This window comes from Perca fluviatilis, chromosome 19 (assembly GCF_010015445.1).
Source record: "Perca fluviatilis chromosome 19, GENO_Pfluv_1.0, whole genome shotgun sequence".
NCBI lineage: Eukaryota > Metazoa > Chordata > Actinopteri > Perciformes > Percidae > Perca > Perca fluviatilis.
The window spans coordinates 10,991,388-11,015,675 of NC_053130.1; the positions used below are offsets into that span (position 1 = coordinate 10,991,388).

General features: G+C 39.8%; 1 protein-coding gene across 1 annotated transcript in view; it reads left to right on the forward strand.

The window, feature by feature from the left end:
• srbd1 (S1 RNA binding domain 1) overlaps positions 1–24,288 on the forward strand; it is a 52,720-nt gene that overhangs the window by 26,090 nt on the left and 2,342 nt on the right. Inside the window, exons 16-19 of the mRNA XM_039784507.1 lie at positions 1,468–1,550; positions 12,151–12,257; positions 16,530–16,670; positions 23,384–23,568. Of these exons, the coding sequence (XP_039640441.1) occupies positions 1,468–1,550; positions 12,151–12,257; positions 16,530–16,670; positions 23,384–23,568 (516 nt within the window). The remainder of the gene's footprint in view (positions 1–1,467; positions 1,551–12,150; positions 12,258–16,529; positions 16,671–23,383; positions 23,569–24,288) is intronic.

Sequence of the window (24,288 nt, forward strand, 5' to 3'; positions counted from 1 at the left end):
CTGTCCTCCCTATTGTTGGGAGATCTAGGGACACCTAGTGGTGATAGGCAACATTTCAACCATTCTCCAAGAGGACTGCTTTTGTGTTCAGCTTATTTCTCTGCTCCTCTCTTCAATCTGAGACCGAGTAAGTAAAGTAAAATTGATTGTGTCACTCTTTCATTGCGTGTTGCAGGCGGTCCATGCTGCATCTCCTCAAAAGTTTAGCTATTTTTCATCTGACGTTTTTTCACATCATGCTCTGCAACAAAAACAGTGCATCCACATCCTAACTGTTGACGTGCTGCATGCCACATTCTTCCAGTTCTATTGAGTGATGTGTCCATCCATTTTTTGTAGTACTGTATTTGGCTCCTAAAGTGCTGGAGACTTATGCCGGACTCCATTTACAAATCGTTTCGTCTCAGGGAGAGAGAGAAAGAGAGATAGGGAGAGTCAGAGACAGAATACACAGAAAGAGTATTGGAGAGTTTTGGTGGTGCACTGAGCAAGGCCAGGGTTGAAACTCCATCCTGTCTAAATATTATCTCAGGCAGCAGCCTCATACCGCAGCCAGAGGAGAGAGAGAAGAGACATTGATTCCAGACATACTCCCTCTTTTACATCCCATCCCTCTTTTTCGCTTTGTCTGTCCGTTCCGCCTCAAAGATCTAAGTCTGATGTGCCTCATGCAGCACCCTACATCGCTGACCACTGAAATGAACAAACAGTTTCCTGTTATTTTTGATTCATCGTTTAGTGTGTTTTAGCCTAAAAAAAAAGAAAGAACTCAAACCATTAAGGACATTAGATACATTAAGATAGGCACTTCCTTTATCTTTTGTCTTTTACAGGGACAAGAATGTGAACAGTTACAGTATGTGGTTGGGTTATTCTCTCCCTCTCTCTCTGTGTTGGAGGGGGTGGGGGTGTGATGTCATGTATTATGGTGTGTATATGAGTAAGGTTGTTTGTAATTTTTCTCCTTGTCATTGGGCCCTGCCAGCATATTCATGGAAAAGACATTTGGCCTTGAGCAGCAGCCGGCTGAGGCCTTACAGACTCCATCGTTAAAAAACAACCCTACTTTGGTCGATATGGGCTGTGTGTGTTTATTTGTGTGCTACGTTTGGCTGTGTGTGATAGTGTGCATGGGTCTGATTTTAAATTAGAGATTTTATAAAGGTTCATGGCTCCAGCATCTATCAGGAAGCTAAATGACAGGTGCCAAGACTCCATTTAAAAACCAGCTTTAATTACTATTATGGGGTGGAGGAATGACAATTAGGTTTGGCCTGCCCTCAGGCCAGCACTGTAATATGCAGACAATTTGCATATTCAGTAATTATGAATAAAATGGATTTGCATATTTAATAACTGTGGTTCAGATAGCAAGTTCATAAAAACACAAACCAAAGACTCTCATGAGGCACAGAATCCGCGTGTGTTTGTTTGTGTGTGTGTGTGTGTTTGTGTGTGTTTTGACAGTATCCATTGGAAGACGTGTCCAAGATCCACTGGCTGAGCTCGTGAAGATTGATCCTAAACACATAGGCATTGGAACATACCAGGTAAGTGTGTTTTCTGTTGAGATGCTCCTTGCAAGCTTGGGCAGTGGAACATCTGCTGTGAGTTAGACTGAAGCAAAGAGCCGAGTAGACGTGTGTGTCTTTGTGTGAGGATGTTGGTGTAAAAGCACATTAACAAGAAACCATGATTGTACACACGTGTGTATTGTTATAGCACTGTCCGCAGTAGTAGCTTATTTGCGGTAAAACAACAAACGCGCAAAGATGGGCCTTGGGTATTTTTAATTTTTCCCTTTATTCTCTCTTCATTTATTTAACCAGTATGGTCTCTTTAAAAGAGTCCTGACCAAAATGGCAGCATAATGTTACAAACATGAACCAACACAACCAACATTCACAGCAGGAATAAGAGTAAGGAAGGAAGGGAGGAGAACATAAAAGCCATTGAAACACATTATAACAACAATATGTCTCAACAACCAGTAAACTAAACATTAAACAATTGTGTTTAAAAACATGGAATGTGGCTGGCATACACATTTATCATAAGCAGTATGTATAGTACAGTATGCTCTGGTCTGCTGTTACTTTGGCTAGTTTCATTCAGATTTCTTGCAGAGTTTAGAGGTGACTTTTGTATTTCAGGCAAAACAAAGAAAAGCAAAGTTTGGACTTGGGGCATAGAGGGATTGTGAGTAAGGGGTTGAAGATGTGACCGAACAAATGAGTGGCTTAAAACAGGTTGAGAGAAGAGAGGCAACCAGGGAAGTAGATAAACTTGGCTGAGGCCTGTGTCAACAGATGATGCTAAGGGTGAAAGCTAACTCAATTAATGGAGATCAGGCATGACGTATGTTTGGACATTTGTTTTTGCTTGTGTGCTTGCTGCCCCTTGTCCATATGTGTCCATATGTGTGTTCAGATGAAACCTCAGTTAGCTCAATGTTGCGTTTGTTCATTCCAAGTGTGTGTGTGTCATTGTGTGTGAAAGGAAAGACAAGCATTAGATAAGTATGACTACTATTTACGCCAGCTATTAATGCAGTATTGTTTTCCATATGTTTGTGGGGAAAACGTGGATGAGAGGATGAATATAGGAAATAAACAAAAAGGATTAGGAAGAAGGTGGCAAGTAGAATAAGGTCAGTGCACTGCAGTGGTTACTGCATCCAGATGTTCCATCTAACAAATCATATTGTTTTTTAATTTAAAAGACAGGAGCATGATCAGGAGATAGATGGACGTAATTTTACGATTGTAGTGTCAAATTGGAAGAACTCCTGTTTTGCTTATAAAGATGCGAAGGCCATTGGATGATTGGGCAGCAATGAGGAAGAGGAGTCGATGTAAGGCTGAGTGTAGGGCTGCAACAAATGATTATTTTCATAACTGATTCATCTGTTGATTTTTTTGGATTATTCATTTAGTTCGTAAAATGTCCAACAATAGTAAAATGCTTGATGATGATCTAAAACTGAGAAAACCAGCAAATCTTCAGATTTCAGAGGCCAGAATCGAATGTTTGACTTTTTTGTTTGATAAGTAGCAACGGAACAATACATTATCAAAATTGTTTACTAGCTATTGAGCAAATTCTGGGACAGTCAATGACTGTCCATTGTCCTTGTTACATAAACAAATAATCTTTGGGGTTTGAGGGTAAGTCCTATGCGTCAGGATTACTGAGAAGATGCTCCTGTACACTAAGCCAATTATGTACAGCATATACTGTATCTAAGAGATACACTGGTTGAAATGTATTTATACCTTCCTCAATGTCAAAATATTGCTGACACTCTGTTGCTGGGCATGTTGGTGTTGGCAGACAGAACATCTCTTTCAGGATTAACAAGAAAATGAATCAAATCGTGTAAAGGAAGAATCCCAATTGACAACCACTTTAAATAAGTGAGAGATGAGAAGGATGGGGGGCTAAGAAAAAGGACAGCAGAGGGTGACAAAAGTCAAAGGAAAATGAATGATAGGGAGATTTAAGGGCGAGAGGAAAATTGAGATTTGAAAGAGAAAGGAGGAGGTCATATTATGCAAGTGCTTGTGCTTTGTGTGTTAGGTCACAGGCCCGTGTCTCTCATCACGTCCTGGCTGGGCTCTCTGGGGTGCCTGGGGTTCTGCACCTCCCGCTCTCAGATCATGTGACTAGGTCAACAAATGATAATGTAACCGGGTAAATAAACTCTGGGTGCTGACAGATATGAGATGGGACATCACTTTGACCTGCGTGTCAGCTCACACAAACACACATACACACTATCCTCCCCATCCCTTTTCAGAGTCTAGGGGTTTATTGTGTGTATGTGCTTGCCTAGGTGTATACATTTGTATTATGTGTGGATGTATATGTGGGAGAATGAGTGTGAGAAAAGTGCACTCATGCATATGTGAGTTTTCTAGCAAGTTCTTTTGTGTGATTCATGGCATTTTGAGCTTTCTGAAAGTTTATTGCCGTTAGACCCAAAAGGCACAAGGGCCGTTGTAACTCTATACAGCTGGCACAGCATGCTCTCTTTCTCGCTCCCTCTGCTGACCCAGTGAGTGACAGCTCTGAGAGAAAGGAGGAAATGAGGTGAGGGCTAAAAAAGTGAGGCCCATTAAAATCAGATTGGACCTAAGTATTGGTGTGGGAACACTGTTTTCCTTACAGCACCTCTGGCAGGCAGGTTTTTCTGGATACTGAGTTTGCCAGATACCCGCCTGTTTGAATGGCAGTGTTATTCAAACAGGCGGGTATCTTTGTATATTTGTGGTTACCTACAGTACAATACATTTAAACTGCTTCTACTATATTTGAAATAAAAATGTATAGTTCATAACACTTACATGAGCAAACATTTCAGGAGTCTTTTGTCCTTTTATAATTAGACACTTTGTAGATGTGGCCTTCGGACAGCTTCTGCACCTGTCAATTAGATCTTTATGTCACTATTGACAGCTGGGTAATCCCCAGGACTGTGAATCTAACTGCTACTGGAAAATACACACACTGCTGTGTAAGAAAACATTGCCTGCTAGCCGGATATTAAACAAACTGTCACTCTTCCCCTCACCTCTTTCAACCGTTCTCCTTCTCTTACCCTTTTTTTTAATGTCCCCGCTCTTGTCCCAATGACTCCCCTTCCTCCCTTTCATGCCATATTTCTTTACATGCAGTTTTTTTGTTTGGATGTAAACTCACTGAATGTGTGCATACATTATGGACATACACTATAAGCAAACTGTAGAATATACAGTAGCATCAGATGTAGCTGAATGGACTCTGAAGTTGCTTGTTGGCACATTGTCAGTCAATATTTGAACCAGAGAATCCAAATGTGGTCAGGAAATGAAATGTATATCAAGCCAAAAGTACATATCTGTGGCATTTCTGGGCTGCAATCGTGGTGTGACACTTGTTCCGATACCAATATATTTAGCCTCTGAAATGGGGCTTTTTATTGACACTTGATAGACTTGTCAGTATAAGAAAACACGGCATTAGGAAAAGTGAATTTCAGTTCAGTTTTACAGGTATGTTGGTGGATTTTCCCATTAACAGTGTTCAGTTTCTTTAGAGCCAGCCATTCATTTGACTGAATTTGTTTTCACTTATAGCTATTACATGTCACTTTTCACACCAAGGTTGTGCCTATACAGCTCTGTGTGTGTGTGTGTGTGTGTGTGTGTGTGTGTGTGTGTGTGTGTGTGTGTGTGTGTGTGTGTGTGTGTGTGTGTGTGTGTGTGTGTGTGTGCGTGCGTGCAAATGTGTTTGTGTGCGCTTGAGCATGCTATCTTTCACCTTTGCATGGTAGTGCCTACAGGGGAGACAGGAGCAGGCAGAGCTGAGAGACAGAAGGAGAGACAGAAATGAAGGGTTGACAGTGATTGATAGATCCTGCCTTTGTGTTTTGAGGCATGGGAAAAACTGGCTCTTAAATACTTAATCAGTGGCAGAAGCTGCCAAACATTATCTGCTACTATTTTAATTATTTCCTTTTAGGTCTGTCACAGAGTGTCAGTGCATTTGTGTGTTGAGTGAGGTTGTGAGTTGAGTCAAGCTTGTACTTTTGTTTGGTCCATGCCAATTCTCTACCTATTCAACAATTTTTAAAACCTTTAGTAACTGTTGTCATGTCAGGCTACATATCCTACTGCTGTGCAGTTTACATTAAGTGAAGTTGTTTGTGTTTCAGTGGTAAACTTTGTAAGTAAACTTATTTTTATTTGTGCCATCTAATACCACGGTTGTCACATGTGTTATATGGAAACCAGTGTTTAAAGGGTAAAACACACAAACATCAGAAAACTAATATAAAGTGTAAAAAACAGATCAATCAGATTATAAATGTGTTTTGGGGTGCATAGAATGATGACCTGAAATCAGCTGATGAGTTTACACTACTGGGAAAGCTACTCCCTGTGCCTGTCTTGAAACTTCGCCTGCTTCAATTTTCTCATGCTCTGTTTTGCAGTCCCTCAGGTAATGGGTGTGTGTGTGATTGTTTTGCAGGAAGTTGAGAAATAGCCAGTCATCAAGGTGTTGGAAAAACATAAAACCATCTCCTTGCTGTCATATCACTTTCAGCATCAGATTTACGACTGGTATCTAACCATTTAAGTATGCACGTATTCACACATGCACACACATGCACACCTACATACACACTCTTAGCCTACAGTACATGCTGGGAATGTTATGCAGTTCTCAGAGGCCTTCTGAAAGCTGTCAGTTAAGATGCGCATGGCCTTCAGATAACCTCAGGCACCTTTTTAGTTTGTATTTACGGCTTGTAAATAGTCCATTGATGGAATGACTGTGTATGTTTCAATGCTTGGCAAAGAAAATTACCATATTCAAATTACCTTTTGAGTTTAAGAATGAATGAGTTTTAAAAATACACGTGCTCTCGTCATTCCAACAGCAACTTGCATCAAACTTATTGCTTGTTAAATCAACGGTAAGAACTGTCATTGGCTGGGGGCCCCCACATGAAAAGTATTTCAATATGAAAATAAGCCTAATTTGCAAGACAGGAGAATGCGTTTCTCCGGTCCCAGGCTGAATGCAGTGAAGGGAGGCCTAATGGCATTTGATCCTACAGTTTGTAATCATCTTACAGTTATCCTTCCATCATTTACTGCCCTGAGGCTCTTGGTACATGCAGCCATTCTGGCTCCAGCATGGTTCCAGTTGCCAAGCTCTTAGTGGCATCATTCATAAACCGTTTTACAGTCTGCTGAAAGTCCAAAACTCCTGCCATCATTGTCAGTCAACACTTCAACTTTCAGCAGTTGCCTCGCCTCCCTTTTTCCTCTCTGGCACTCTCACTCTCTGGTTCTTTATATTTATAATTTGTGGATTTAGATTATGTATATTCCTCATGTTGCAGGCAGCACATTCATGTTTTTATATAAGAGAAATGCCATTTATGTTTTTCAGTTTCTCAGTGAAATAACTCACAAATAAGCTTGTTTTGGTTTTCTGTCTTTCTCGCCTGCTCTGTGTTTCTCACCACTCTCTTTCTCTCTATCTCTCTCTGATTGACATTTGGTAACTCAGCAGCATTTAAGTACTCAAGGTGCAGACAGAAGCACTTTGTTCTTGCGTGTTGGTTGGCTGGATTCAGCTGGTTTCCGGCCAATCCAAACATGACCTTCACACATAGGGATCCAGCCCATTGGCTCTGGATGATTTTGAGGTTTAGGGGTCTGGGCGTTGGGACCAAGGAAGGGGGAATGAAGGTGGTTTTAAAAATGAATGGTAGCGTATCCATGGGGTGGATGAAATAACATGTTCTTGTGTCCTTAGTAAAGATTGGGGTTACATTTGATAAAGGTAGTGTTTTCTGAAAATCTCTTTAAAGCAACACAATTTAACTTTTCCTGCTTTGGTCCCGCTACAGATTGGAAGTGGAATTGTCCATTACATTACATTGTGCAAGTTTGGCAGATCAAGTCACCTCGGATCTGTAGTTCGAATGAACTGGACAATGTAATGTAATGGACAATTCCACTTCCAACCTGTAGCGGGACCGAAACAGGAAAACTTATATAGTGTTGCTATAAGTCTACTGGTATTGTTATTGTGACCTTCTCGCTCTCATCTATCTCACCACCTCGTTTCCCCCACACCATCCCGCAGTCCTCATTTAGATACTAAGAGTCCAGTTTAGAGTGAAATAGTCCACAGACATGGAAAAGGCAGTAGCAGAAAAGTAACATAAGACATCAGAGAGGAAGCTGTAATTTAAGAAGTGTAGAGAAGGTGGATAGAGCTTATGTTAAAATGGACAAAATAAATGCTTAACACTAGGTCTGCTCGTCATAGCTAAGATAATTCTGAATTTTGTAAGTTGTGGTTTCTGATGCCCATTAGCCATTTTACCTCTAGGTGAGATTTATGAAAGCAAAAGTAAGGGAGAAAAACAGATGCATGAATTAAGAGACAGATAGAAATATACAGGAAGACATGCTCCATTGGTGCAGTTAGTGCCCCTGTAAACTGAGCAGAGCACCATGAGGGCCTCTGGATGTCAGGACGGACACACACATACTGGGTTGTGTGTATGTATGTTTAATAGAGCAGAACTTGCTTGTTTCTGTAACCGTTATTCTCTTCCACTCCAACTCTGGCATATTAAATCACTGCTGCTGGTGCCAGAGACACGCTCTCTAAATATATACCAGTTGCTTTGCCCGAGTATCCTGGCTTTCTTCTTAATTTGAATTTTATGGTCGTCTGAGCTTTTCTGTTCAAACGCTGGCCTCCTAAGAAGTCTTTCTTCCTTCTTCTTTTTCCCCATGTGAGTGTGTTTGCGCTGCCTGTTTATAATTGTGTTTATCAAATAGATCCCCAATTCCAATGAAGTTGGGACGTTGTGTAAAACATAAATTTAAACAGAATACAATGATTGGCAAATCCTTTCCAACCTATGTTTAATTGAATACACTACAAAGACAAAATATTTTATGTTCAAACTGATAAACTATTGTTTATTTTTGTTGTTGCAAATGTTCACTCATTTTGAATTTGATGCCTGCAACATGTTCCAAAAGTGCTGGGACAGGGGCAACAAAAGACAGGGAGAGTTGAGAATGCTAAAAAACAAAACAACAGTTTGGAACATTCCACAGGTGAACAGGTTAATTGGTCATGATTGGGTATTAAAGGAACAAGCAAGGATGGGGCGAGGTTCACCACTTTGAACAACTGTGTGAGCAAATAGTCCCAACAGTTTAAGAACAACGTTCTCAACGTACAATTGCAAGGAATTTGGGGATTTCATCATCTACACTCCATAATATCATCATCAAAAAAAGAAAGTTTATCAGTATGAACATTAAATATCTTGTCTTCGTAGTGTATTCAATTGAATATAGGTTGAAAAGGATTTGCAAATCATTGTATTCTTTTTTTATTTATGTTTTACACAACGTCCCAACTTCATTGGAATTGGGGTTTGTATATGCATGCATGACAGCAAATTTAGATTTTGTAGGACGAGTCAGTGACTAGCTAAATTGTGCCTCATCTTGTAGACCAGATAGCTATTGTTACTTATCCATATCACAGGGCTATGGGTTTCTGTACATTGTACAGTTAGCAAAATAATAGCATTGTACTGCTTTTGACTAGGCCAGCCAATATCAATTTTGAAATCTAGCCTTGGCCTTAGGTTGTGGTTGGCTGAGTGAAATTTTGAAGTCAGTTTCCCAGGGTAGTCCTTGAAGTGAACTATGAAAGCCCAGATTTTTCACCATACATGTCAATGTGAATTTATGATAAATAGCTAAGTTTTGCATTGTTTCATCATGCAAAAAATAAAGGATGAAGAAACTTGAGTTACTGCGCAGCTCTCTGAGATTAACTCTGATAAATCATATTTTAAACATGGTTTTCAGTGTTAGATTAAGTTTCAATTTAAGATTGCATTACTCTAAGTATTGCTTTTGCAAAATCAACAGTGGTACTGTATACCACAGAAGGAAATCCTAAACTATTTGTCTTTTAGCAAATCGTTAGCAAGCAACACAAGCAAGTACAACTTAAAACTTATTTATGCAGTACAGCACATTTCATGGAAAATACAGTGTGCTTCACAGAAAACCAATAACTTTAAAACTGTATACACATACTGCTAACCGTTAGTAAGTATATGCACAATTGAACACAGGGATGGGAATTTTAAACCAACTACCTGTTTAAACTTAAGTGTTGCCCTGGTCAACATTAAAAACACTAGTCATTTAGAATAAAATGTTTTTGTCAGGATTTGCTTAAAAAAAAACACACAAACACACACACAACTGTCAGTTGGCCTAGTATTTGTTACCTGCGTGACCACAATTATGTTTCCCCCCCCCCCATTACTTAATGATTATTTATTAAAGTTAATTTATTTTTTTTCTTTTTCATCCCTAATTAAGCATAGTTATGTACTGTGGTGCACTTGCACCGCGTGTGTTTGAAGTATACCTTTAGATCGTCTTGTGCTGCTCCCACCTCTATAAGGTTTCAGTAAGAATGTGAGAACACATTCATTGGGGTTTATGCAGGTTAAAACCTACACTGCTTTGCACTTCCCACCTTTCTCGTGTGAAAACATTCTTCTCGGGTGTGTCATTACAGGTGATTTCCTCTTTCTCCTCTCTGACAATCTCCTCTTTCTCTTCTCACCGAAAATCATAAAACTTTCAGTGGAAACTTCTTATTGTTTGGAGAGTTTTTTTTGTCTCCAAAATGCCTCTAGCTGTAGAGCCCCCGCATTCTCACTAAGAATTAGACTGCAGGTCACATGAGGAGTCACCAGGGGTGCTGTGCTGTCTCTCCGGTACAACCTCATCTCTAGCTGTCTTTATCTGTCTTCCCCTCTCTGCTGAATTACAGTGTTTACTACCCTGCTTATTGTAGGCTAGGTTAAAACTGTTTTGTTGTTGATATTACAGTAATTCATTAAACTTTCCAAGAAAGTTATTGCTAACAGGACAAGTAAAAATTAAACCTGAGCTCATTAAATACAACAATAAAGATCATAACCTTTACAGTGTTATGAAATGTTAAATGACATGCTATTCTTGTCTGATTGCACACTTGTTTATGCTTTTGATGTTGTAAATACAACTTGTTGCTGTGTATGCTGTACGTCTTAAAGAACACATAGTATGCTAGTAGTATGTAGTAATCTCATGTCTTCAGGTCTGTCATGTAGTAACAAGAAAATACTAGTAGTTTAAATTATGTCATTCATAATAAAGGATTGTGTTTGTTAGTATAGGCTAGTACTGAACCTGTGCAGTGACTTAGGTGAAAACTTAGTTCAACCTAGTGAATGTCTCATAAACGGCCAAGCAAAACCTAGGTGTTCCTTCACCCCAACATACTGTCTCACTCTCCCTCTCTGGCCTTATCTGTCCTGCTGTCCTGTTGTTGCTGACAGAGAAGGGTGTTTGCTAGCTGGCGTTATCTGTTTACAAGACAGTGTTTGTTCAGAGCTTGATCATGTTACAGGACAACCAATGCTAGTCTGTCGCCATCACACACACACACACACACACACACACACACACACACACACACACACACACACACACACACACACACACACACACACACACACACACACACACACACACACACACAGACACAGACATAGCCCAACAGTAGTCTAGTTTAGACTAGCTTGCTAATCCTTGAGCAGTTGCTGAGGCATCAGTCTACAGCTGAACTCCTTGGTTTTTGGCTCTCGCAGCCCAGGGCTTCTGTTTGTCTGGTGACGTCTGCTAGGCCTCCATAGAATTTCTTTCTTTTGCTAAAGTTTATTTTTTTCACTCCGCTCCACTCTCCTTTCCTTTTCTTCGTTTGAATTAACTGTCCTCCCTGCTCCTTATTAGGAACAAGATTCCAGTCCTTTTGGAAAATATGTTGTTATTATTATTATATTACATTATCATATTAATGGTTGATTGACTGGTGGTTGAGAAGTGTGAAGAGTTCATTTGGAGGATCTTTATCGACAGCGAGCAACACTACTTGAGAACATTGTGTTAGCGAGAGAGAGATTGTTGACAAGCCAAACTAAACATTCTCTTTTTTTTTCCCCCTCTGTGCTCCCTCTTTCTGTCTGTCTCTCTCTCTCTGCGTCTTACTTGCTGTACTACTTGTCAATCAAACCTCTTTTGCTCTGTTTGTCAGTATTCTATTGCAAACACTCTCTGCTGCTGTTATCTTTAAGGATGACATTTTAATTATCCCTTTTGGGATTGTGCCTACACAGGACCAAATAGTAGTATATAGTAAAATGGAATATAATAGTGAATAGATATACAGTATAGGGATTATGTAAACCGAACCTGATCATGTGAAGTCCATTTAAAAAGTCTGCTTTAAAACATACTGGGAATAGACATGTTTGGATGAAAATATGATGACAAATTACAGAACTGAGACAGAAAAATGCAGTAGTATTAGCTTTATAATAAAACTGAATTTTCATATATTTCTACTATGTTTTACTGTGATTCCATCTCAAAAAGATTAAGTCCTAAACCACTAAAATTCCTAAATGTCACATGTATGTCTGTTTGTGCAACGGATGTCTGTGCAAGCAGTAATTTATGGTTGTTTTCTCTGCTTAATGTGTATTTCCAGCATGATGTGTCAGCCGGAGCTCTCAAGGCGGCACTGGACGGTGTGGTGCAGGAATGCGTGAGCTTTGTCGGGGTGGACATCAATATCTGCTCCGAGACGCTGATGAGGTAGCTGACACATGAAGACACGTATAAATGTGTGCTCAAATGCAAGTGCACTCTCCTGCACAAACATACATACACACAGTTGTGAAACAGAGGGCTTAGACCTCTGACATACTTTCCCTAGCAGTCACATAATGGCAAAAATTAACACACACACACACACACACACACACACACACACACACACACACACACACACACACACACACACACACACACACACACACACACACACACACTAGATGCAAACTGTATAAACTGTCTAACTGTATAAAATGAGTTGGCATTAGCTGCAGGGCAGGCATAAGGTCATCTGTTTACCTGTCTGCTCTGCAAGTGAGCTTTTTCCATTCCTGCCAGAAGTTATGACACACACACACACCCACACACCCACAGACGTGTTGATGACTGAGGTATTATGTGGAGTGTTGAGATTGCTGTGTGTTTTTGCACGAGTGAGTCACTGTGGGCATTAACAGAGCAGACCTAATTGAGTTTCAAAACGCCTTTCTTCCCCTCTTACAAACTGCACCAATCTACCTAAATATGCCATGACTCTATTTAGTGTTTGCTCTACTACTAGTGCATCTTGTCTCACACAGCCTCCGCTCTAAAGTTATTGCTTTGGTCTCCCAATCCAGGGGCCAGATGTATAAATGATACATACACAAAAAAAGAACATGCATACACACATAACTGGTATTTATGAAAGAAGAATGTGCAGGAGAATGTCCAAGCCCCTCCATGGCGTCCTTAGACTAAGAAATTGCCTGCGATATAGCGTGTCACGATACCATATGCGATACCCGTGATTAATTTATGCCCTGGTAGATGATGAATTAATTGTATATGGCCTGCATGCCAATAGCTACACAGCTCTGTGTGTAATGGTTGGACATCTCATTTTCCTTGTCTCCTCCTTTCCATTTATCCATATTCCATCTACTTTCACTTCTATCTTCCTTCCTATTCATATTTCTTCCTTCTATGCATGTCTTTCTCTCCTTTCATTCTATTCTATATTTCTTCCATTCCATTCATCCACTCCCTTCCATATATCTATTTTATTTTCTTTGAGATATCTATACTTTCATATTATTTCTATATATATTTACCTGCATATCCTTCAAACTCCACGTTTAGGCAGTCTCTGTGTCCATTCTTTATGTGTGGGCCTCCATATCTACTCCATGTCCCTCCTTCCCCTTCTTCATATGTCTCATGTACTCCATCTAAGTCCACTATACACACACAAGTTATGCTTTCAGGCTCCTCTGTTTTCCTGTGTGCACACACACACACACACACACACACACACACACACACACACACTGTGTCTTCCTTGGGATCCTATTCCTCTGTGCGTGTGTGTGTGTCTGTGTGTGTCGTCTGTCTCGTGTCCGTTCATCTCTCTCCTGTCTTAGCCTGTGCTCTCTGCTGGTCTTCCACGTTCGTGCAGTCTGGTCTACTGTGTATGTGTCTCATGTGTCTTCCACTGTTGGCCTGTCTTGTGTCCTGCCATGTCTGTGTGAGTGTGTGTGTCTGTCTCTAGTTGCTTGTGTGTGTCAATGTCCAGACAGCACTGTCTTTGTGTGGTGTTGTCAGGTGTGTGTGTGCACTCTGTGTGGTCGGTCATCTTCTTGGCCGGCTGGGGCTGTGTGTGGCCTTCCTGGTGTGGGGCTCTGTTCCATCTGTCTATTTCTTCTCCGTTCTCTCTGGTTCTCTCTGTTGTCTGTGTGGTTATTTTATATTCTTGTGTCTTGGTGTATGTGTGTGTGTGCTGTGGTCTGCGGTGCTGGGGGGGTGCGTGGGGGTGGTGTGTGGGGCGTGTGTGGCGGGGTGGGTCGTGTGCCTGCCTTGGGGGGTGGGGGGGTGCGGGGTGGGGGGTGCGTGGGGGGGGGGGGCTCCGTCCGTGTGGTGTTTTCTCGTTGTGTGTGTGTGTGTGTGTGTGTGTGTGTTGTGTGGGTGGGTGCTTGTGTGTGTGTGCCTGGGGGGGGGGGTGGGTGGGGGGTGGGGGGGGGGGGGGGGGTGCGCTGTGTGTGTGTGTTGTGTGTGTGTGTGGGGTGTTGTGTTGGTGTAGTAGTGGTGTGGCTTTATGTGTGTGTTGTGTGCCCCCCTTTGGTGTGTGTGTGTGTGTGTGTGTGTGGCGGGGGCGTGTGTGGGTGTTTGTTTTGTGTGTGTGTGTGTGTGTGTGTGTGTGTGTGTGTGTGTGGGGGGGGGGGGGGTTTTTGTTGTGTTGTATGTTGTGTGTGTGGTGTGTGGTGTGATATGTGTGTGTGTGTTGTGTGTTATATATATATGTGTGTGTGTGTGTATATATATATGTGTGTGTGTGTATATATATGTTATATATATGGGGGGTGTGTGTGTGTGTGTGTGTTATATATATATATGTGTAAATATATATATATATATTTTATATATATATTTTTTTTTCTCTCTCTCTCTCTCTCCCTCTTCTCTCTTGCTACTCTCTCTTATCTACTCTTCCTCTAACCCCCCCTCTCTTTACCTCTCTCTCTTCCTCTTTCCTCTTTCTCTCTCTTCTCTCTCTTCCCTCTTTCTTTTTCTCTCTCTCTCTTCTCCCCCCTTCTCTCTTCTCTCTCTCTCTCTCTCTCTCTCTCTCTTCTCTCTCTTTTCCTCTTTTTTTCTCTCTCTCTCTCTCTTTCCCCCCTCTTTCTCTTCTCTCTCTCTCTTCTTTTCTTTCTCTCTTCTCTTTTCTCTCTCTCTCTCTTTCTTTCTTCTCTCTCTCTCTCTCTTCTTTCTTCTCTCTCTTTTTCTCTCTCTCTTTTCTCTTCTTTTTTTTTTTCTTTTTTCTCTTTTTTTTTTTTTTTTATATATATATATTTTTTTTTTTATATTTTTATTATATATATGTTATGTATATATATATATGTGTATATATATGCTGTATGTATATATGTATGTATATATATGTGTGTATATATATATGTGTATATATATATAATATGTGTATATATATATATGTGTATTATATATTTTTTTTTATGTGTGCTCTCTCTCTTTTTCTCTTTCTCTCTTTTTTTCTCTCTTTCTCTTTTTTCTCTCCTCTCTCTCTTTCTCTCTTTTTTTTTTTTTTTCTTTTTTTTTTTTTATGTATGTGTGTGTGTATATGTATATATATATATAGCTATATGTATATATGTATATGTATGTATGGTGTATATGGTCTATATTATGCTCTCCTCTTATATGTATTATGTTATGTTGTGTGTGTGTGTATGTATGTTATATATGTATGTATGTATGTATATTGTATGTATGTGTGTATGTGTATGTATATGTATGTATGTGTATGTATGTATGTGTGTATGTATGTATATGTATGTTATATGTATGTGTGTATATATATGTATGTATATGTATGTGTGTGTAATGTATGTATATATGTGTGTATGTATGTATAAGTGTTGTGTATGTATGTATGTATGTATATATATATATGTATGTGTATGTATGTATATATATATATATATGTATGTGTATGTGTATGTATATGTATGTATATGTATGTATATGTATATATGTATGTATGTATGTGTATATATATGTATGTGTATATATATGTATGTGTATGTATGTGTATATATATGTATGTGTATGTATGTGTATATATATGTATGTGTATATATGTGTGTATGTATATATATATATGTATGTATATATGTATATGTATGTATATATGTATGTATGTATATATATGTATATGTATGTATATATGTATGTATGTATGTATATGTATGTATATATGTATGTATGTATGTATGTATATATGTATATATATGTATATGAAGCAAATTTCACAGATGTAATGAAAGTATTTATTGTGCAGTGTATACAACATGTATATCATATATAGCAGAGATTGGTGAGAGGAGTCGTTGCTTCATAGTGGCGTAAGGAAGATGAGGTGGAGTCTTTCCAGAAACTGTTTTCAAAGTATTGAACTGATATAGTACTGACAAATGTTGACAGTGTATTATCCAGAATAACAAAGAAAGGCACTTTCAATGCTGTGACTCATGAGTGGTACGAACAAAATGTATTAGCCTCCATTATATTGGAGTGGAAGCAACAATCTCAGAGGCAGACAAAATAAAACTTAAACCGTATGCATGGCTAGATGCCACTGGAGATAATGATGAAAATGTTTTTTTTGGAATATAATTTGGTGACCAATGTAAAGGTTTTTTTGATGTGAAGGCTTCCTAAGACTTCATACATTTAAAATACCTTTTTATCTTCTCCAAACAGTGGCAAATCCTCACCTCACCCTCTACCAGAGAAACCAGCAGCTAAGAAGGCCAAAGGAAAGACTTCCGTCAACATACCAACCTCATTTAACCCCTTGGACCAGACCTGTATACACCCAGAGTCCTACCATGTGGCACAGAGGTACAGTACACACAAACATACAAACACATGCGCACACACACACACACACACACACACACACACACACACACACACACACACAGTTGTACAGCAACCCACCCCACTGGCCAAAGCATGTTCGGGCTAAGATGGAGTTGATTTTGACACCGTCTCATATGGGGCTGGTTATAGTGGTGGAGGACTCTGATTTGATTTACACAGACATGGGATACAAGAGAAGAGGCGTTAGCTTTGTACTTACTATGTCAGTGTGACTGTATCTGTGTGTGTCCTCGTGTGAGAAATGATTGTTAGCGCTGCTGATGCTGATATCAAAAGCACATTGAACATCTGCCCAAGACTTCTCGTGTGTGTGTGTGTGTGTGTGTGTGTGTGTGTGTGTGTGAAACGGAGAGAGAGAGAGCCCTCTCTCTCCTACAGCTGTAGTCACTCAACTGTGTTTAGTCTACATACGTTCTGACACTAGTGGCTCTAAGCATCACTCCCCTCATGTTGATGTGCCTTTAATGGCCTCCGTGCATGTATGTGGGTGGATGCGTCTCTATGCGCACAGTGTGAAGATAGATTGATGCTGCTTGAATGAGAATGTGTAACCGCTTATCTTTTCTACTTCAACTAAGTGACCATGTATGTTTGTGGGTGTCTGTGTGTTCAGCATAGACTATATCGTACAGTATATCAAAGAGCTGTTGGAGGTCAGGGGTTTAAAAAGAAAAACAACCACCCTCTCTTCTATTATAATGCACCCTCTATTCCTTTCTCTCTTTTTATTTGTCCTCTCTGTCTCACACATACAGTACATGTGCACACCTTCTCTTTTCTACCAAATCCACACAGCTTATGTTACTCTAAATTAGTTTTATTCCTCTCTTTTGGGCAGACACCTTACTTTCTCATCCACGCATCCATCTATTTCTCTGTCGTTCCTTCTGTCTGTCTTTGTTTCTCAGTGGTGTCTGTTATCACAACTTAGTTAGGTGACGAAATGTTGCTGTTGCCATGGGGCACTCTTGAATGTCAGTAGTCGTTGCTCACACCTGGAAGAGTGTCTTTTTGTGTTGTAGATATTGTTACATGTTTGTATGTTTCTTTAAAATGTAATTGTCTTGATCAGTCAGGGCTGGAGTTAAACTGATTGCTTTATCTGCTAATGAATCTGAATAAATTATATATAATAATAATAATAATTATAATTATTATTATAATAATAATAATAATAATAATAATAATAATAATATATAATAATATTAATAGGCAATAATAATAATAATAATAATTATTATTATTATTATTATTATTATTATTGCCTTTTAACTATAACATTTTACATGATCTCAGATCTTTTAAAAAGTCTTAATATCACATTGGATTAAATTAAGCTGTGGCAGAGAAAATTAATCTACGTCTACTATTTTGTTAAGTCTAAATGTTTTGCTTTGTTTTGAACACATTTTGATAACTGTAATTATACATTCAATATCCTACATTTAGCTAAGTAGGTGGTACTGTGTGGTAGAAAATCACCTCATCATGTGTGATGTGCTTTTTCCTTCTCATGCCCTTTTTTTCCTCTATCATTACATCTTTCTCTTGTTTCTCACCAGTCTACTTATCACTCTCTGCTTTTCTATTTGTCCTGCTGTTCAGAATTCTTAACCATGTGTTGGCAAATGTTGTACCCTTTGTTTTGACTATTTTATAATCCATGTCTGGTAATTTACTCAATTCAGTACAAATTTCTCACCTGCTTGCACATCAATTTTGTGATGGCCTCACTTTCTCAAACTTGCAGAATTTGGGATCCATATCTTTTAGAACATCCCAAAGCATGTCTTGTGGTTTTACAGTATGTGACATCCCTCTTTAAATGTCGATGGTCTGTGGGGTTGAGGGCTGGTGACAGTGCAGGAAAACCCATGCATGTCAGCACTTCCTTTTCCGTGAAATTGAATCAAAAAGTTTTGATGCAATGGAAAATAAATCATCTTCCACTGAACTTTAAATCAGAGAGTATGTCATACCTCTGCAAAATAGTCCATCACACTTGCAGAGTGTGTAGTTGAGCCTGATTCAACTGTCTCTTCAAACTCTCATCGTTACAGTTGTAATCTTAGACTTTGATTAATCTGTTTAAAAGATTTTGCTGTCTTGGTGAATTCTATTGTCATTCATAAAAAGTGTTCATTTAATTTAGAATTCTAAATAAATAATTACATTCAAGTTAACAGTGCGTGACTTTTTCCTCCTTTGAGTGTCTTTGGTGTCATGCCAGCAAGTGAAAGTTCATTTTTTTTGTATTCCCTGCAAAACACTGTCCTTTAAAGTCACTAATTAGTATATTTGGACACATTCAATCCCTCCTAAATGAAAAACTCAACAAATTGTGTAGAGCATTATATGCCTCACTGCTCTTCTCACATATTCACCGACAACTGATAAAAGCAGGAGATATGAAGTGAGGATTGTAGAGTTGTGTTTGATTGTGTGTGTGTGTGTGTGTGTGTGTGTGTGTGTGTGTGTGTGTGTGTGTGTGTGTGTGTGTGTGTGTGTGTGTGTGTGTGTGTGTGTGTGTGTGTGTGTGTGTGTGTGTGTGTGTGTGTGTGTGTGTGTGTGTGAGGAATATCATGTTCATCACATTAGTGAAACTGGATCCTCCATTACTGCTCACAGCCCACACATCACCCCCCTGTTGAAACCATATGCAACACACATGCACGACCACAAATGCACAGACACAATTCGTCAGAAATGTTTACAGAAACTTTCGGTCAATAATGTTGATATTCAGCAGTAGAGGATCTACTCTATTAAAATAATTAACATCCGATATCAATGAAGCATATTGTTGGAAGTCAGTTGGCTCCATTCCATGAGATATGTAGGTATATGGGGGTCCCCTCTATGATGAAAACGTCTCTGATATGGAACAGTCGGGGCCCAATATTTCTATAATACAAGACAGAGTGGGTTCTTGCTGTGGGCCTGGATAAAATCTAGACCCTAGCCCACCCAAATCCACATTCACACGTACACACACACCACATATCCACACACAGTGTTGGTAGTAATTATGAGTATGAACCCAATGGTGGAGGCCTCTGGGCTCCTGGTACCCCTTAAATACTAACATACACTCTTGGAAAAATGAGATGGGCAATGCACGCACACACCTGAAAAGAGAACCCACCACCCACCAAAGCCATTGGAAGTTCTATAACCAGAAAACAGGCTTCTCTTAATTCAACGCTGCTTTCACACTCTCTCCCTTTCCTCTATCATTCTATTGTGAATATTTTTTGTCATTTATAGGTTAAGTGGATGCTCCTAAGTTTGAAATTGATTGTCTGCACCTTCTTGAATCTCTGTGCTCATAAGTTTAGAAGTTTGATGTTTGAATGGTTTGAAGTTTTACTATCAGTAAGTATCTATTGAGAAAAGCCTGCATTTCAGCCTCAGCGTATATGAACAGAAAAGCTGACAGTATTTAAAGTTGATTGAAGTCCTAATGTCATAAACAGCTTTTAAAAAAGTTCGAAGATACGTTTCTCTATGGATGTCTGTTAGGAATTATGAAATAAGACTTATGATATCATTTTGCTTGTTCTACTTGTAGTAGGAAAATAGGGGGGGGGGGAATATTCCCTCCTGTGCTGCATGTTATACTCCAGTGAGTACAGCCACATTTCTTTAAAAAATGGTTAACCTCCTGTTCCTTAAAGTGTTTTTGTTGTTGCCATTTTTAAGAATGTTGACATGGTAGAGAAAGACAGGACACATTGTAAGTAAGAAATAGGAAGAGGGATGACCTGCAGCAAAGGTCCCAGGCTGAATTCAAACCATGAGGGCTATGTGGTATGCATCTTACAACTAGGCCACCAAGATCCAAGTATTTTTTTTCCTGTAAAGAGATATATGGTTGGAAAGTTAAGAAGCCTAGGGAGACGCAGGAGACAAGACCCTAGTGTTAGACAGTCATCCATTTTGGTCCAAAGGTGCTGTTTCCTCACCACTAAGCCATTTCTGGCACATACTCAGATACTATTTTGTACTGATCTGGCTCGCTGGTGTTGAGGGATTGATTCCGCTTGTCTCCCTCTTTTGGACGGTAGATGGTGACTTAGCTGGCAGGGGCCTCTCCACTCACAGCTGTCTCATACATAGTTTGTACACAAGCTGTGTCCCGTTACATCCGCACTGTCTCTGCTACTGCCAAAGGAGCATTTCTGAAAAACATTGTGTATGAATCAACTGTGTGTGTGTGTGTGTGTGTGTGTGTGTGTGTGTGTGTGTGTGTGTGTGTGTGTGTGTGTGTGTGTGTGTGTGTGTGTGTGTGTGTGTGTGTGTGTGTGTGTGTGTGTGTGTGTGTCCACCTGTTCTGTCCATCATGGGGGGGGACGGGACGGACAGCTGCGGAGTCTGTTAGGCGTCAGGCTGACAGTGAGCGACATCCATCACGGACGCTGCCCAGCTGGTCCACACATGAACACATGCATAGAGGCAAATGCATTCACATATATCATCATCCGTGGAAAGTGCCTACTGTAAATAACATATACAGTAGCACAACACTCACACAGACGCACACATCACATATATTTCCATAACCCCTATTTTCTACTCTGGCTCTCATGCCAGTTTGTTACCAAGTCTGTTTAGAACGTAGACTAGCTAAATAGTTTGCATTAAAATCTTAGGCTCAGTGAGTTTTAAATGGTGCAACCTGACTGACTGTCTAGACATTTTGGAGGTGGGACATCCTGCTAGAATAAAGTGATATAAGGAGATTTTTCCAGGCGGTGGACAGATGGACAAACAGTCCAACCTTAGCAAAGTGGAGGCAGTTTCATGAGACAAGGTGTCAGGGTGTTTACAGCCCACTGTGGAGTTACCTGATTTAATAGGGGGTAAAATGAATGTGTATTTGTGCTTGTGTGTGCTTTTAGAACAGAAGGCCCAGCCTCGGCAGCTCATGACTAGTGTGTAATTACTCCCTCACCTCTCCTGCCCCTCCCTCCTTTCCCCCCAGCTCTCTCTCACTTTACCTGCATACTTAGCTTTTCGCTTCCTAAGTCTTTGCTTTTCTCATCTTTTGTTTCTGTTCTTTTTAACAGTTCTACTTTTCTTTTCCTAATTATTCTTCCCAGTCTGTCTTCACTTTTCCCCTCCCTTCCATCCCTTCCTTTTCCTGCTCTGTTACTCCATCCCTCATGAGCCCGGGTCTTTCCTTCAGACTGCGAGGGAGGTGGTGCACGTGCTTTAGCTACGTATACTAGGCCCACTCGCTATTAAAACTCATTTAACAACACTGTCCCTTGCAGGCCACTACATGAACTTGTGTGTGCATACTAGGCATGGGCCGGTATGAAATTCTGACGGTATGACAACCTTCAGCAAAAATACCACGGAATTGCATTTACAGCTCTAAAATGTGTTCTTTTGAAATGTCTGGGTAAAAAACATCAACTTCTTTTCCTCCATTGAACATACTGTATTTCATTTTAAACAGCATACAGAATATTTGGTATATTTTTAAATATGTACCATATTAAGTTCAAATAAATAATCCAATCATATTTTTTGATGTGGATCCCCCTCTGCTGCCAGAGCTACTGCTGCCCTAAAAAGAAGACATGTTAATTTAACTGGAATCTGTATTGACCGTTAACTCTGGTCTAAACATGTGTGTCCTTTTGGTAATCTAGCACTGGATTTAACATTAATTTAAACAAAATATTACATGATCTAATTGCTTTTATGTAAAAAGTTGTATCACTACAGTTACCCCTACTATGAATAATATAAATAACGCTACGATTACATTTTTCTCAATGTAAATGCACAAATTCATATATGGAGTGTGTGTGTGTGTGTGTGTGTGTGTGTGTGTGTGTGTGTGTGTGTGTGTGTGTGTGTGTGTGTGTGTGTGTGTGTGTGTGTGTGTGTTTACTTTGTGCACACACATACACATGCTCTCTCTGTACAACACAGATAGTCGCAAAACCAGATGTACACAATGGTGGAAGACTTAAACAACAGACGTAATACCAGCTCAATTTATTTGAACACTACAGTAGAAGCACTAACTTAGCAGAAAATGTGTACTTGTCTGCTTGGTGAAGTTATGTTAGGAAGGAAAATAGCTGACCTTAGCCATGTTATCTGCCTCGGTAGCAGCCTGAAGTAATTATTTCAATAATGTTAGACATGCTACGTTAACTCTCATAGCTGATTGCAAACGTTCATTCAAAGACAGCGTTACGTTACCTTGAATTTGTTTGGGGAAAATGCTAAAAATTCCCACATAGCCAGCTTCAGTCTTTGTAGACGTGCGGAAGAGATCAGGGGTTTCAACTCCTGCAGCCATCATGCACAGACAGTCGCAACAACAACAGGAGGGGCCGTGATACTCTACGCTGCACATTGGCAAGCAGAGGGATTCCTGACCGGCACTTTCTGTCCGCGACGACTCATAAAAAAAAACAGCTTATACCGCAGGAACGGTGTAACGGGAAATTTGAGTGGTTTTGAAACCGTGACTTTTTCATACCGTGGTATACCTTAAAACCGGTAACCGGCCCATGCCTAATGCATACTTAAACATACAAAAATAGTTTAGTGTGTTTATTTTGCTGTCAGTGTTGTGTAGTTTTAAAAGTTTAAGTTTCACAGTCTGCACTATATTTTACATTTTTCATTTACAAACTATTCTCCAGGTTTCTGTCCCTCATGGGTGGGAGTGCAGACCAGATCGGGAGTGCAGCCCTGCGGCAGTGTGTGGAGGGGAAGGTTAGGACCAGCAGTGTCGAGGAACTGGCCAGGACATTGGACACCACACCTGAGACCCTCAAACTCATCATAGATGGCCTCACGCAGCCCCCTGGGTTTGACATAAGACAAAGTAAGACTCCTGCCAGTCACAGTCACACTGAAATCAATTCTCACGTAAAACATCAGATAAACAGCGTGATTTGAAATTGTGAAAGAACATAAAGACTGTGTCTATAGTCGAAAATTCCTAAGAGGAAAACATACAGCATATTCAGTGTTTCCTTTAGGATTTTTTTTTAGCAGTGGGGCCAGGTCCAAACACCCCAAACCCCCACCATGAAACAGAACTGACACTTCACGGCAACACAAACTAATATATTTATTCACCTCTATTCATACACACAATGAGGCATATTTTCTGTTGTGATTGAACTGTATTTTTTGAGTTACTATATAGGCCAACTTTGATCTTGACGTATAGGTTAAGCATTCTGTAGCAAATAACCATAAACCCACTATTAATTACATTATCTTAATGCAGTGTCACTACTTCAGCATGTAAATAATGCACCTAAAATACAAACGTGAGCAATCGCTATTATATCGGATCAACAGCCACGTGCAATTTAGCTCGCAGGTGAAGAACACAAAAAATGAAAATCACCAGGTAACTTAATTTAAATTTGCAAGACCAGGCTTAAATGAACATGACAACATAAGTTATACGACTTACAGTTCTCAAGGACATACACACACACCATCTCAACTGGCTAGTTATCCTCGTGTGTCCGCCCTATTCTTCGACATGCACTCTAACAATGCAGCCCTATTTCTGATACCGTGGGGGGCA